This window comes from Astatotilapia calliptera, chromosome 3 (genome assembly GCF_964374335.1).
Source record: "Astatotilapia calliptera chromosome 3, fAstCal68.1, whole genome shotgun sequence".
NCBI lineage: Eukaryota > Metazoa > Chordata > Actinopteri > Cichliformes > Cichlidae > Astatotilapia > Astatotilapia calliptera.
In genome coordinates this window covers 52,923,885-52,940,542 of record NC_137424.1, presented here as the reverse complement: position 1 = coordinate 52,940,542, position 16,658 = coordinate 52,923,885, and the positions used below count along the sequence as shown (strand labels likewise).

Here is a 16,658-nt window from a genome sequence, read left to right as displayed (position 1 = left end):
TCCCCCCTCCTCATCTTCCTCTCCCCCCTCCTCGTCTTCCTCTTGCTCCTCCTTGTCCTTGTCGTCCTCTTCATCCAACTTCTTCACCTCCACGTCCTCTTCCTCGGCCTCCTCTACTTCTCACTCTTTCTGCTCCCTCCATTGTACTCTGCACACACAGCTTACCTGTATTATAGTGCTTAGGCTGATTGCAAAGTGAACTAATTATCTAAAAAAGTTTCCACATGTGAAAGTGTGCCAGACAGTTGGCAAATTAGTGTTAATGATAGCCATACATGTGTATACTTTTGCTAGGAGTGTGTTGGAAATTTGGTAATTGAGTGTTGTGCAGTGAATTGTGCCTACAGTTTTGCAAAGTGTGTGTTACAAAATTGCAAACTGAGTGCAAAGCAGTTTTTGTGCTTTTAGTTTTGCAAACTCAGTGAGTGGTTTTGCTATAAGTCTGAATGGTTTAGAAATTGTGCTACAGGAATCACAGTTAGGGTTTAGGCATTCGGCAAAAACTGTAATTATTATTTTGTAATTATTTTACATGTAGTTGTTTTTTTTCCTGTGTAATAATATTCAACATTGCTATCAATACATTTTTCAAAAAATGCCTCTCTGTGCAAAATGGGTTTAAGAACATAAATAGCTGTAGGATACTGTTTGTCTGTGATTTGAACAGCCCAGCGCGTGCTCCCAACTAAAGGGAAAACCAATTCTGCAGGGGAGACCTACCTCAGCACTTGTGCAGGTGAAACCAAAGGGCAGATTTGCTTCACCCTATTTCCTAGTCTTTGGCTTAGAATGAAGTTGGTTTGGAAACATGTTCAGCGATGCGTCATCTCCTGCTTTGCGTTTTTGTGGGCGTCCTGAGCTAGCAGTGTCCAAACGTTGTTTTTTTTCTCCCTTTTCATACAGCGCCCCCCCCACCCCCCCCCCCCCCCCACCCCACCCCACCCCACCCTGCAATGGCTCTGCGCTCTCCCTAGGTGGCGGGCCCCACACTTTGGGAAGCTCTGTGCTAGATAGTGATCATGATTACCGTCCGCGGGAGCGCGCGCAGCTGCTTAAAGCTGTAGCGTCCAGATTACTTACAGCTACTTCCGTGCAACTGATATAAGACGCGGTAAACTGAACACAGCTTCAACCGTCTGTTTGTTGAAAAATAGTAACGGACTGCATTTCCCTGTTAGTAACGTTGTAACAATAGAAATAGTAATTAGTTAGATTACTCGTTATTGAAAAAAGCAATGCTGTTATTCCCATCACTGATCACACATGCTGCCCCAGAGGTGCCTAATGCAGACACTGCGGTCGAGCAAATGTAGCCTAGATGGATCATGAGAACCTCTCCTCTTCCTCCTCCTCTTCAGCACATCTGCCAGCAGCTGCGTCTCCTGCACAATGCCAGCTTTTATGAACGTGCTTTAGTGTTTAGTGTGCATTTTAATAATGTCGATGTTTTCATAGTCACAAATGATAACAATGACCATTCACATATGATTTTAGATTAAAACTTCATTTGATCTGTTTCATTGCATCTATGCCTATATTTGTATATATATTTTCTAAATAAACTGTCTACTTCCTGTCTGAGTGAGGACGTTTGATGTTTTCAAAAAAGTGCCTCCAGTCCACATACAGACCTCCTGTTTGATTTGCTGATTGTAGTGTTATATTTTATGAATCCTTTATTTATCCAGGTAAAAATCTCATTGAGATTCAAATCTCAGTTTTAACAGAGACCATCTGTACTATCATGGGCTTCAGTTTATGTTATAGGTTCATCTTTTCAAACAGAAGCTTTAAAAAAAAGACAACAGATTTAACTTACACATCATAGATAGATAGATAGCCCTTTCTTTGTCATGTGCAGTGACAAATATGCAGTGAAATTGGACCCCCTTCCGTTCGTACATTCATTTCACAGACATCATATTAGGGCAGGTCGGAGAGAGGTAGGATGGAAACAATGAAATATGTAATTCATGAGGGAAGACAGGGAGAGAAAAAACGAACTCCAGCCAGACTGAGCTTCTAGAGGAGAACAGTTTGAGAACAAAAAAGGAGCAAAGACACTCTACTTCTTTATATTTTGCTACAAAAAGCTTCATTCTCAGGAAGTCAGCCAAAAACCACTGGCAAATGTTTGCTCATTTTCACTGTTCAATGTGGGGAACACATTTTAGCGCATCCATGCTTGTTCTGACTCAGCGTGTCGCTAAACAGGAAACCTCAAAACCAAAGGAGTCAAACACTTTTTCACACCACTGAACAGTAAGACTGACAAAGAAGCAGCTTCAGTAATCGGAATTCTGATCTCTGCATCAGTCTGAGTCTTCCCATTGTTACTAACCTCTCTTAACTGTTCCTAATAACATCAGCTAGAAATAAAATCTTTATTTGGAATTGCATTCTGCTGTTTTAAATCTGCTAGATGTGCAGTTAGTGTTGCATCTCTTACAAACTCACATCCAACTCCACATGTTTGACTTGGCAGATTTTTGCCAAATCCAAAGGGAAATAATGTCTCCTCCCAGGATCAAACTGAGGATCTTTTGCTCGTTAGGTGACTGTGAAAACCACTACACTTTCCTCTTATCCACACAGATCAAATGTATACATACACTTAAATCTTTTAGTCGGTGCTGTTGAAGGTTCTACAGTGTCTCTTAACTTGCCAAAGCTAAGACCTCCTTAGTGATCAGGATTGACTAGTAAAGTGAAAATTGTTAGATCTCCAAAGTCAGTTCAGCCTATGAGGCTATCAGGTGTACAGACATTTTATTAAAAATTCAAATCTTTAAACACAGTGATGTTGATAAACTCCAGCCTAAACTTAACTGACTACACAGTCAGTGCAGATACAAAGTTGTGTTAACCAAATGTTTTCAACCATAAAGCCACTATTAACATCATCAAACCAGACTAAATCAAATCAAATCAAATCACTTTTATTGTCACATCGCATGTGCAGGCACACTGGCACAGCACATGCGAGTGAAATTCTTGTGTGCGAGCCCCACAAGCAACAGAGATGTGCAAACACAACAACACAAACCAGCAAATACAAGAATGGCCAACCTGAAACTAATAAATATATGTACAATATATAATAGTGTATGCATTTCTGGATGTGTATACTAAATATTATCCTACATGTGTGTGTGTGTGTGTGTGTGTGTGTGTGTGTGTGTGTGTGTGTGTGTGTGTGTGTGTGTGTGTGTGTGTGTGGCACAGCGATAGAAGGTCCTGAGGATGCGGGGGCTCATGCCGAATCTTTTCAATCTCCTGAGAAAGAAGAGGTGCTGCTGCGCCTTCTTCACTGTTTTGTTTGTGTGTACTGACCACGTAAGATCCTCAGCCAGATGTACTCCAAGGAAACGGAAGCTGCTCACTCTCTCCACAGCAGCGCCGTTGATGGTGATGGGGGTGTGTACTTCTCTGCACCTCCGGAAGTCCACTATCAACTCCTTTGTCTTTGCGACGTTGAGGGTGAGATGGTTGTCTTGACACCAGTGGGTCAGGGCGCTGACCTCCTCCCTGTAAGCCGTCTCATCACCGTTGGTGATAAGACCCACCACTGTAGTGTCGTCCGCAAACTTCACAATGATGTTGGAGCTGTTAGTGGCCGTGCAGTCGTAGGTGTAGAGTGAGTACAGGAGAGGGCTCAGTACACACCCCTGTGGAGCACCAGTGTTCAGTGTGATGGGGGATGAGGTGATGCTGCCCAGTCTGACCACTTGGCGTCTGTCAGACAGGAAGCTAAGGATCCAGCTGCAGAGGGAGCTGCTCAGTCCTAGATCCTGCAGTTTCCTGTCCAGCTTCGAGGGAACGATGGTATTGAATGCTGAGCTGTAATCTACAAACAGCATTCTCACATACGTGTCTCTCTTCTCCAGGTGTGACAGGGCAGTGTGTAGTGTCAGGGCTATGGCATCATCAGTGGACCTGTTGTGGTGGTATGCGAATTGTAGAGAGTCCAGTGAGTCGGGTAGTGCAGAGCAGATGAAGTCCCTGATCAGCTTCTTGAAGCATTTGCTCACGATGGGGGTCAGGGCTACAGGTCGCCAGTCGTTCTGTGCCAGACTATTTGTAGTTTCAAGAAAAAGTAATGATACTTTTACTTTTTCAGATTTTATTTTCTTACAAAAGAAAGATATGTCAGGTCTGACACAGTTACGTTAAAAACTGGATTTATTTAAACAAACAAAACTGAAGCTAAGATATTTTTTGTGATTGATTATGAAAGCAATGCCACTCACAACTCATAAAGATGATGTCAATCTACAGAGAATCAGCTAGTCAGCCACTGATGTCACTGTCAGTCGCACAGATGTGGGAGGTTTTACACACAGTTTGAGTCGCTACGCTTTGAACAGGAAGCATCGAAACTCTTTCTGTTTCGTGACCATTTACAGACAGGTCGTTTCCATTGAACTAAACAAGAACAAAAAATGAAATTAAAAGAAGTTAAGCTTCATAGCATGTGAGTACGTGTGGTGAAGAGACAACTTACAAACAGCACAACTGTGTCTTAGTCATTCCAGGTAAGCGCTCTCTGCTTCACATGAACACGTGATACCAGGGAGAGCACACTGGTGCTGGCCAAAGAGACACTGCAGCAGATGAACAGTTTCAAGTTCTTAATAAAGAGTCCCCTCATGACTATTAATCCATCTTATTTCTGATTTTGTTACAGAAAACTGTAAAACATGTCTTGAAGCGATGTTTATTTTACTGACACAGTTATAGTCACACACAAACATCCATTTTTTTACGCAGAGCCATATAGGTTTGGATTAATAATAATTGTAATAATAAACTACTGGTGTTATCTTTGTCTAATATTTAAATTTAGTGATCTGAAACAAGTGACAAACATTTAAAGAAAAATCACAAAGGAGTCAAACACTTTTTCGCACAACTGAACAGTAAGACGGACAAAGAAGCAGCTTCAGAAACCAGAAGAACTGAACGGATCAGAGTTCAGATCTCTGCATCAGTCTGAGTCTTCCAGATGTTACTAACCTCTCTTAACTGTTCCTATATACTGTGAAATAAAGTAGGTCAGGATTCAGAGTGAACCTCCTAAAGCAAAAAACGTGTAAAAGTAAAGTGTTTTATGGCTTCTTAACCTCCTAACACCCAAACTCCTCCACAGCATGCATTTTTAATTTCTCTTTGATATTTGGGCTGATTGGGACCTGATGAATGTAAAAACAAAGAATCGCCAGATTTTTTTTTTTTTTTTTACCTGATTTTTGTTTCTAAGAAAAATGAGAGCCACATATGAGGATATTCATTTAAAATTTTGATAAAACAGAGGCACTATAATGTCCTCGTAAGCAGATATCAGGCACTTTATCAGGCACAACTCAAAATGTGATGTCCACATATGTGGGCAGGAGGGCCTTGGAGGTTAAGGAAGTGTTCTTGGTTTTTGTTAAGTTACTAACACTGACCAATCATTCAGGTAGCTAACTCCTGAATGGGCAGTGAAATGGTTTAAAACTGTTTCACTGGGTACTTTGTTAGCAGCAGCCTGTCAAAAAAACACTAATTGTTCCAAACAGGTGACTGGCAAGAAGCCAAACTAGAAACAGGAGGTACAGACTGTGGTGTGCCAAAATTATATAGCAGCCTCATTTCAGCATGACAAGGATCCCAAACACACAGTCAGTGCAGTAAAACCATACCTGGATAGAAAAACACACACACTATCAGTCATGGATTGGCCTCCCCAGATCCTGTAACTCAACATGTGGGATCATCTAAAGGCAGAAACAAAGACTTTGAATGTCCATCAAGACGCGTGGAGAAGTATTACAAGAAATCTTGTCAAAGAGAGTTCAGACTGTGAAGATTTATAAAGGTGGTTGTGGCGGGACGTGGTCTGTGAGGCGGCTGCAAGTGAGGCGGACGCACCTGAGCGCCATCCGCTATCATGCCTCGCCGGCTTAAAAGTCTGTGCTGGGTACCAATCTCACCTCATACACCAACACTAACAGGCCCTTTGAGCACTCACCCACTCTGTGGTTTCCTGTGGTTTCTCTGAGGGCGGTGCATTGGTTGGCACAAGCAGTCATAACCAGACGCCTCGGCAGATAAAAAGAGTCAGCTGCTGTGCGGCTCACTTTGCTGCCACACTGACAAGATGACACGTTTTTCGGTCTCTACGCTCATTCCTCTTCTTTTTATCAGCAGCGTTTCTGGGAAACTGATTCAAGCCGCTGCAGGAGACGATGTAACATTTCCCCTCACAGAGGAGTGCATGAAAGGAAGAGGCACGCTGAAACGTCGCCTGCAGGACAACAGCCTCCATTCGGTCGGGGATCTCGACGGCAGCTGGAAGCCGGCTCCAGGTTATATTAACAGGTTTTTCCAAAGCAGCGACTCTGTGATACTGACCAGTGCAGATATCAGTGATGAAGGCTATTACGAGTTTGACTGCAACAACAAGAAAGAAGAGAGTGCACAGCTGCAGGTATTCATACCTTCTGATGTTTTTGTACGCGAGGGCGAGGATGCCATCCTCCCGTGCCGCTCCATCACAGCAGGTCAGTGGGTGAAGTCTGTGCGCTGGAGGAGAGATGGAAAGGTGGTGCTGGAGCTGGATGTCGGGTCGGGGAAAACCACATATGGAAAAAGCTTTGATGAAAGCCGGGTCTCAATACCATCAGACTGGGACCAACGAGCAAACCTGTCCCTCATCATAAAGCGAGCCGAGGCGAGAGAAAGAGGAGTTTATTACTGTGACATCGACAAAGTGGAGAAACACCGCTCCGCTGTCCGCCTGCACGTCTCCACACCACCGACACCACCGAGCACCACATCCCAGCCTACAACCACAGAGAGGGTAAGAACACAGACTGCATTAGTTTTAGACTTCACTGTGAACATTAAAGGTCTACTGAGGTATTCTTCCACACAACCACACAGATAACAGAGCCCAGCTCAACAAGAAATGTATTCTGATGATCGGGGGAGGCCTTTATGGCAGTCATGGGCTTTGATAACTTGGTGGAAGCAGCTCTTTCAGAGCCTCATAGTCTGTGTCATAATGGTCGCAGAAGCTCCATAAAAACCAGAAGCCCCTGTTTTTCCTGTTTGACCAAAATTCTACAATTTTCTGCAATTTTAATGTCCCCACATCTGCTGTCCAACCTTCAGTCTCACCACTTGTCGCACCACATAAAGATCTCATCCTTACGTTAAGCTTTACGGTGTAAAATGTTTTATTTTCACTTTAACTGAAAGCATTTAAAGTCAGTTAAAACTGCTCACTAACATTTCTGCTCTGTCTTCTTGTCCTCTGCAGCCATCAGAGTGCTCCGACTGGTCGTGGAGAACATTCTTCATAACAGCAGCTGTATTTGTGATCGTTGCCCTGCTGGTTTGGCTCTGCTGGTTTCTGAAGAACAGGAAATTCAATGTGCACACTCAAGGTTTCAGTGGAGGATCCTCAGAGCAGGAAGAAATAAACTTGAAAAATGTTAGCATCAACAACGGTGATGGACACCTCTGCAACGGCAAAGAGGAGGAGGAGGGGCTGAAGGGAGCAGAGAATCAGACTGTGACCAACAACACATGCTAAAGTCAAACGGGAACCCTGACTTTATAAATGATGAGCTGAAAACGAAAAACAACTCAACCCTTAAAGTGGAGAAGAAGAGGTGAACGTCCAGTCGCTTTCTTTCAAAGCTCCTCAGACAACTTTACAAAATTCTTCATTCTTCAGAACTGTTTTATTGTTTATTCTGCTTACTTATTTAGTCCCCTTTTATATTAAAATTATTCATTTACAGCGAGAACTTGTCCTGTTTGTTTATAGAGATTTACAGTCTTCACTCTGTTTACTTTGCTCTTTATAAAAATCTCAGGGAAGCTGCTGTTTGCCAATAAAGTTGAGATAATAACAAACTGACACTCTAACCTGATGAAGATTACAGTCATTATGAGATTTTATTCATTTATTGCACATAGCGAGACATTTTTAAACAACAGCTGCAGGTATTTGTGTAAAATAAAGACAACAAGGAAAAAAAAAGTTCATACCAAAAACATTTGAGTAAATAACAAGTGGGGAGAAAACAATGAAAATCAAAGATACAAAACATCAGCAATATAAAGCTTGTAACAGAGCAAACAGGGTTTTTGTTCTACACAAGGATCTTCATTTATTTTACTGCCTCCACCTTGAGAAAGGCAGGACCTCACTGACGTAGTAGACGATGCCCAGGGAGAGGAGGAAGCTCAGGTCCTCCACAAACTCCTGCCAGGTGTTTGTGAAGTTTATATCTGACTGAGGTTTTATGAGCCAGCTAATGCAAAGAAAGCTAAACTATGCTGGACTTGGTTTGTAGTTCAGCCCTCAGGGTAGTGGAACCAACTCTACATGTGGAGTGAAGATACTCTGTGAACATGAGAAAATAAGAAATTAAAAGCTGTGCTGATATAATCAGGATCTGCCTGCATGAAACACTCAAGAACTGAATCTCTCACAGTTTCATTTCTCTTTGTTTGCTGGTTACACTGATGTCCTGGATGCTTTACCTTATATGGCCATCTGTTAGATAGGTGTGTGTGCACACTAGAGCAGTGTGTGGCAGCAAGCAGTGTCAGATTCAACTGACTCAGCACATAATGCACTGAGCGATCAATACAGACTCAGTCTATTCTCAGAGTCGTCACAGTGGGACAGAAGTTTCACCTGACCAGAGACATTTTGCTTCCAAAGAGTTTTTATGTTTTTCTTTCTTTGCTTTTCTTTTTTTAACTCTGGGTTCATTTACATGAGCATTTTAAGCTTTTTGATTTAACAAATGCCAAGAAATAAAAGGTAAATCCACAGATTTCAGTTAAATAAAGTAACACACAATCACCACCTTTAATTTATCCTGACCAACTGCGTTCACATGTCATCAAAGTTCCATTTTAATCCCGGTCAGTGTTTGTTATCAGACAGTGGACAGAAAAGGTCTTTTAGCTTTGATCATATCACAGTGATTCATGCGAACTCTGTGGCATTCATGAAGCTCCATCCTGATATTCAGATCCACGCATACAAGAAAACCTGAAGAGCAGACTGCAGCTCTCCGTTTCTCAGAGAAAGTCTCAGATTTGGAAGGTGTTGGCATTTTTTGAACAATTATTAATAAGCAAAAACTCCACGTAAACCTTCTCTGATCCCACACACGCCACAGACATCATTCACATGACGGTGTGAACGTTTGAGCAGCACAAGCCAACTAAAAATGACCACTAGCTAAAAAGCTGCCCTGTAATTGCTGTGATTGAGACCAGGCTTTTACTGCAGCTGACTCATTCACTGAGAGGCAGCAAATATTTGAGCATTATTGATGTGAACTGAGACGTGATGCACTGACCAGAGCAGCAGTAAAGACGGTGGCTTAATTTAGCAGAATTACAAATGAAGGGCTATGAAGGGTTTGCACTGTGCAAAGCAGCCGATGAGCCACATTTAACCCCACATCCACGGCCAGCTCAGGATCACCAAGTCATGCAACATGAATGAGTTTCATGCAGGGAGAAAATGCAAAGTCACAACAGGAAAGCTTATGAAAACACTTCAACGCCAGCCACCAAGCTGAGTGTTTCACAGACATCTATAGACATTTAATTTAATCTTAATCAACTAATTATTCTCCTTCAATCACTCGCTTATGCTCTGTCACACCTACTACAACAATCCTCCCACCACTCCCATCAGCTTCAACATCATCCACATCATTTGTGTCTGCGGCTGAAGCTCAGAGGACTCGTTCAGTGCAGCAGAGACAGTAAATCTTAGAGCTGCTTATCTTCTACTACCTCAGCTTATCAGCAAACCCACTCAGACAGTCCACTACATTAAATTCAACACATTACACAGTCATTACCCTGCATTTAGTAAGATATAAGCACAGAAATGGAAACTGACCTTCCTCTCTTGTGTGTCAGTAGTAAGTAGTGCTAAAATGAATATCATTGTTACACAGAGCGTCCACATGTCCACACACAGGCCTGTGATAGTCAAAGTGTCAGTGTGCTGGCAGGTACAGGAGAATCTGTAGGTGCCACAAATCCTCTGAGGTAAAAGTTGTAGAACAGCTGATCAGCTCTGAAACAGCTGAATCACCAGAGCGAACACAATCTATTCCACCTTAAACGCATGAACGCTCTCAGTCACTGTCTATTCTTACCTGCACGCATGACTGAACAGTGATTTTACTTCATCGCCTGTTATTTGTGGAAGCTCTACTGAAACACATCAAACTGAGTTCACAAGCTTTTCAGAACACTTGACCTTTGACCTTGACTTTAAGGTTGTGGTCTGTGATATCAATTTAAAAATCCTGGGATACGATGTTCTCGAGAACGTCAGTGAGGCCCAGCAGTGATAGTCTGGTGATAAAGTCTGACCCACAGCAGGTTAAAGGCTGTTACACACCAGACGTGCTAATGCATCCACACCATCCTCCAGCCTCCACCTCTGCTGCTGCTCCACCCACACAGCTGAAGACGAGCAGCATCATCGTCTCAGCTGAATACAGCACCTGCAGAGAGGGAGCAGCAGAGTTCTGATGAGTCTTAACAAGCCTCCTGACAGCCTTCATATTAACCAAGAGTTTGACCGGCATCATCATCATCATCATCTGGAGTTAGAGCTGGATCCAGTGCACTGAGCTCCAGGAGGACTTTAACTTGGACCGTGTGGTCAGCTGACCTGAGGTTTCTTTCTGATACACCCTGTACAACATATCAGACAGTAAAAGGATAACACTGGTGTTTTTTTACACAACACTTTCATTTAGACGGGGAGACTAGAAAGTGATCTGCTCTGTAGCCTCCTGAGCCTCAGCCAACAACACATTAGCACATGTAACAGGAGCTGCTTTAGTTTTGTAACTGCTTTCACACACAAACAGTTCCAGTGTGGATTATGTGCAGTTGTTGACCAGTAATACTGAAGAGAATCACCCTGTTAAAGGAAACATAAAGCAGTTTGCTCCAAATTAGCTCCACAGCAGCACTTGTTTACTCAGCGCTCCCACACAGCCTTCAATAAATGTTAAGACTTGAATCGTTTTGATTTCCACTCCTGAGGGGAAGTGAATGGCTGTGGTTTACACTGCTGTGAAGTAACGTGCTCTGCTTTGTGCTGAGAATATACTGTTGCTTTTACAAGCCACACAGTCTCAGAGCAGTGAGCATGAACCAACAGATGGGGCCCAGCAGGAGAACAATGAGCTCAAATTAAATTAATCTGAATCACAGTTTTACAAACTCTGTGTTTTAAAATGTAAATGCAATGATTTGGAAATCTCATAAAGTCACAACAGAGAGACGGACTCATCTTGGACTCTCTGCTCCCGTGCAGTAAGTACAGTTAATAAATGTCAGCAGTCTGTCTGCCTGCTGAGTCAATATGATATCAGTCTGTGATTGACTGGGATCAGTTTGCAATCTATTTCTGATAATCCAGCAATGAATGCTGATAAACTGTCAAAGTCAGTGAGACTGAGCCATTAGCTTACCTTAAAGTTGTTGTAAGATAAGATAAGATAAGATAAGATAACCTTTATTAGTCCCACACGTGGGAAATTTGTTTTGTCACAGCAGGAAGTGGACAGTGCAAAAGTTATGAGGCAAAAATTAGAATACAATAAGAATAAATACAGTACACAACTGTACAGAATAGAATAAAATAAAATACTATATACAGTAGAATAAAATAAAATAAAATAAATATACAATAAGATAAAAATAGAATACAAATACAAATACTATATACAACTGAGTAAAAATACAACGATGACAGAAGGATTATTGCACTTAGTATTATTGCATATGTATGGATGTGTGTGCTTGATCAGTTAAAGTCTTTATTATGGAGTCTGACAGCAGTGGGGAGGAAAGACCTGCGAAATCTCTCCGTCCCACACCGTGGGTGCCGCAGTCTCCCACTGAAGGAGCTGCTCAGTGCTGTCACAGTAGGTCTTTACCCTGCAATATAAAGTGCTTTGCCTACCAAAAATTAAAAATACTCAAATGAACTGTTTGGAGTTAATGGCCTGAAAGGCCTCGGGTTGAGCCAAGTAAAATGATTTGTACAGGCCAGCGAGAGGTGCTGTTGTGCTGTTGTGATTAAACGGGGAGCGTTTCTCCAGCTGCTGACGTGTTTTTAATCTCAAATCCTCTTCCTCACTATAGAATCACGGTGTTAGCATCACATTCTTTTTTTATTTTTTTGGTCAAAATTTTTTCATTTTATTTTATTTTATTTATTTTTTTTTGGGGGGGGGGGGGGGGGGGGCACATGAGTTTCTGAATTTGAGCCCGTGGGCTCTTTTCTGACTGTTTCCTCGTGGCTGCGTGCAGCGGGGCTAGGGGAGGGTCTGTGCTGACGGACGTGGGTTACTGACCTGGTAGCCTGTCTGCCCCTGGGTGGGTCCGGGATGGGCGTGAGGTTCTGGGGGCGCTCCGTCTCTGGGCTGGGGCCCTGGTCGGGCCTCGGGGCCTTGGGTCCTGGTTTGTGTGTTGCCGGGGTTGTGGGCGGGTGGGTGCATGGGGGCCCATCCCTGGTGCATGATGCCGCCGGTGTGTCGAGCCACCTGGGGGGCTCTTCAACTGGTGGGGGAGATTGTCACACCTTGCAGGAGCTTTCCTCTCCTCAGGAGCTCCCTCTGCAGGAGGGGGAGATACAGGAGAGGTGGAGGAAGATCTCAGCCTGGGCGTCTATCGTCTCATGTAGTCTGGAAGATGAGTGGATGGGGGGGTGGGTGCAGTTTTCTCTGTGGTGGGGTTGGGTGGACTGTCCCGGGCTCTGTGGGGCCGGGGGGTGCTGCTGCACTGGGCCCCGGTCTGGATGGGCCTGGGCCTCCTTTCCCTGGCGGGTCGCGGAGTATGGGAGTGCCTACTGGGGTCAGCGGGGGAGCTGGCCCCAGGGAGGGGTCACCTGCCCCTCCCTTCCTTCCCTCCCCATCTCCAGCTGCCTCCCTCTTCCCGCTCCACCACAACCACCCACACATGCAGGGCCTTGGAGTAGGGGTATGTCACCAGGGTGAAGAGGAGGCTATCCCCCCCTCTGTCCCCTTCTGGCTGCCTCTGCCTCAATTTTATCCCACAACTTAGACATTCACATTACTCACACCCTCATTACACATACATATAGGATCTTGGGGGTGGGCACGATACACGGAGTCCAAAGTACCATCAGGGTGTACACCTCACCCCTGGCGTCGTTGCCCACCTCTCAATTTTAAATACACGTAGACATTGAGGGCTAGCAGGAGGGACCATGCGCTTACCTGCTGCTCTCTGGCAGGTAGCTCCAAGCCCTCCTGGGTTTTAAATGCACCTTAGAACACACATGCATCAACACTACAATGAGCGGGTGGAGGGAGGTTTGGAGTCTTCTCTCACCCCCATTCTCTGCGGCCTGCTGGAGCGGGGGGGCTAGGAGGAGGAGTTGGCCGTCCGACTGCGGTCTGGAGTGTGGGGCCTCCCTGCTGCTGCGGAGTCGGGGCGGTCTGCCTCTCCCCACCGCAGGGAAAAGGGTAACACCACCTGGGTCTGGGTGCAGTTCCCCCCTCCAGGGGCAAGGGTACCTAGACCCGGTTTGTAGAGTACGCTTGGGGAGTGTGATCGTGTGTACAGCGTCTCTTTATGTCTGTCTCCACGTTGGTTGAGTGTGGAGTAAGTGCATATGAGAGCATGAGGGTGGGAATGGATGTTTGTATCTGTGTGTGCCTGTATGTTTGTGTCTATATGTCAGGTTGGGTATCAGACGCCACCTCTCTGGGGACATCTCAGGCCCTCCAAGGTTTGGAGGCCTATCTCCACCCACCACCACTTCCCCTGCCAGTGGCGGACTCCCTCAGACATCGGTGCGTTGGTGGTTCTTTGTGTCTGGGGGTGGGCGTCCGGGTACACACCGGCTTACTCCTTGGCGGCCGCTTATCGGGGCCTGGAGCCTGGGGCTCACTCGGGCCACTTCGGAGGTGGGGTGCCCCCGGCCTCTCGGCCTGGGGCTCGGTCACTCAGGCACAGCTGGCTGCCGGCGGAGCTCACGGGCGCGTCACTGCAACTCCCCCTGGCTTCTGCTCCGCGGCTGCTGAGTGAGCCCTCATCTGGGACTCTCCTCAGCTCTTACTGGAACAGTGGCGCGGCTGCCCCTCTGTTGGTCTTCCTTGGTCTCTTGTGTTCTGGGGGCCTCTGGATGTCTGGAGTTTTGATCTCCTCCATACCTGCTTCATACCCTGGAGGACGGGGCTGTGGCCCCCCCACACTCCCTAGCAGATCGTTACATGGAGAAACCTTTGGAATGCAAGCATGCTGATCCACACAGGTATGCACACAGGTGTACACACGGGTGTTCACAGACGCGGACTACAGCTTTCTTGGCTGCTGCCTCAAAGCACATTGTGCGCTGTCTATCTTGGGTGCTGCACAATATTGTTTATTATTTAGTAACTATTGATATCTACTGCTAGCTAGTTTATTGTGATGGTGCCGTGTTTTTTTATTATGTTGCTCTTTGTTGTTTGCTTTCTCTTCTGTTTTTTTTCTCCATACAGGTGATCCAGGTGTTTTGTTTTGTTTTTTTTGTTTGTTTTTCTCTCTTCTCCCCCTTCTCACCGTCTCTTCTCCCCTTTGGTTTTCTTTCTCTCCCTCTCTTTCTTTCATTCTTTCTCCCTGTCCTATCCCCCAGTCATGTCTGTCCCGTTTGTAGCAACTGAAAATAAAATAAATTCATAATTATAATAAAGGTCAATCAAATGGACCAATATGGCAAGGCCATGATGATCCACTTGGTAAAATAAATCCGCTTGGCATCTTTCTTGGCCTTAAGACAACAATTCTGATGGCTATAGATCCAAACGGGACACAAAAAATAAAATAAAATAAAATAAAATAAAATAACCTTTCTGTCAGTGTCATTCATTACTAAAAGTATTCCCCTAAACAATGAAATGAATGCTAGACATGTGCGATACACACATTAAAAACTAAAGCATACACTTTCCACTTTTACTGCAGCACAAAAAACATTAAAAATACTCAAATGAACTGTTTGGAGTTAATGGCCTGAAAGGCCTCGGGTTGAGCCAAGTAAAATGATTTGTACAGGCCAGCGAGAGGTGCTGTTGTGCTGTTGTGATTAAACGGGGAGCGTTTCTCCAGCTGCTGACGTGTTTTTAATCTCAAATCCTCTTCCTCACTATAAAATCACGGTGTTAGCATCACATTCTTTTTTTATTTTTTTGGTCAAAATTTTTTTATTTTATTTTATTTTTTCATTTTTTGGGGGGGGGGCACATGACTTTCTGAATTTATAGTGTATTTTCACTTTAATAGTTTTCCCCATGTTAAGTAATAGATAAACAAATTAACACTTCAAGCAAAGAAAAGTTTTTTTTTTAAATGCTATATTCTGATTTCTTATTTTTTGACGCTGGAAAAAAAAAAGAAACCTAAAATAAAAAGACGTTTTGGGTGAAATAACATGAGTTACTCTCTTGTAATTGTAATCACTACTATAACTTTTTAATTGTTTATACATTAGTACAGACATGTTCTTTCATTACTGCTGCAGTATTCCTCCATCATGTAACTACAGGAGCTGTACTGCGCACACTGACACTTACTTGGAGGTGAACCTGCTGGATGTGGAGGTCCTGGGCTGGTGTGGTTACACGAGGTCTGCGGCTGTGAGGCCGGTTGGATGTGCTGCCATATTCTCTGAAACGCCTGTGGAGACGGCTTATGGTTGAGAAATGAACATTCAATGCACGGGCGACAGATCTGGTTGACATTCCTGCTGTCAGCATGCCAATTGCACGCTCCCTCATTGCTTGTGGCATCTGTGGCATTTTGCTGTGAGACAAAACTGCACATTCCAGGGTGGCCTTTTGTTGTGGGCAGTCTGAGGTACACCTGTGCACTACTCATGATGTCAGATCAGCATCCTGATGTGGCACACCTGTGAGGTGGGATGGATTATCTCAATATAGCAGATGTGCCCACTACCACACATTTGGACTGATTTGTGACCACTGTTTGGGAGGGATGGTTATATTGTGTATCCGGAATGAATTTTAGGTCTCTACGTCCATCCCATGGGGAATGGGAGCAAAAACAATAGTGTTGCGTTTATATTTTTGTTCAGTGTATACTAATCCTGCCTGTTTCTACAGATTTGCAGTCTTTCCTGTTTTCTTTGCGCTTTGTAAAAAGCTCAGGTTAGCTGCTGTGTGCCAATAAAGTTTTGAGTTGGTAACAAAGTGACGCTCTAACCTGATGCAGATTACAGTCATGATTTTATTCATTTTGCACATTAAATGACTTCAAATGTTTGATGGAATAAACACTGAAAACCTTTAACAAAAGCACATTAAGATAAAATGAATATACAACAAAGTAAGAAGCATTAATCTGCTGCCATAATCCCAGTTAAACCTGAAGCTTCATCTAAACTCAGCCCAGGTGTTTCTCTGCAGTCGGCTCTGTTATCCTGACAAAACTGTTTCCCGTCAGAAAGGCTGCAGGTATTTGTGTGAAATAAAGACAGCGAGGGAAAAATTCACACCAAAGACATTTGAATAAATAACAAGTGAGAGAAAACAATGAAAAGATACAAAACATCAGCAATATACAGCTTGTAACAG

The 16,658-nt window shown here is 44.1% G+C and overlaps 1 protein-coding gene across 1 annotated transcript; it reads left to right on the top strand.

The window, feature by feature from the left end:
* The first annotated feature begins 4,842 nt into the window (after positions 1 to 4,842).
* LOC113012781 (uncharacterized) lies at positions 4,843 to 7,799 on the top strand. Its single transcript, XM_026153108.2, has 2 exons — positions 4,843 to 6,844; positions 7,307 to 7,799. Exons 1-2 carry the CDS (start codon positions 6,143 to 6,145, stop codon positions 7,580 to 7,582), a joined length of 978 nt encoding a protein of 325 aa, XP_026008893.2. The 5' UTR covers positions 4,843 to 6,142; the 3' UTR covers positions 7,583 to 7,799.
* Positions 7,800 to 16,658: the final 8,859 nt, after the last annotated feature.

Bases quoted from the DNA above. Each gene is read 5' to 3' on its own strand.
- LOC113012781 (XM_026153108.2), top strand. From the start codon at position 6,143: ATGACACGTTTTTCGGTCTCTACGCTCATTCCTCTTCTTTTTATCAGC. The intron at 6,845-7,306 runs GTAAGAACACAG...TGTCCTCTGCAG, and splicing joins AGCCTACAACCACAGAGAGG to CCATCAGAGTGCTCCGACTG.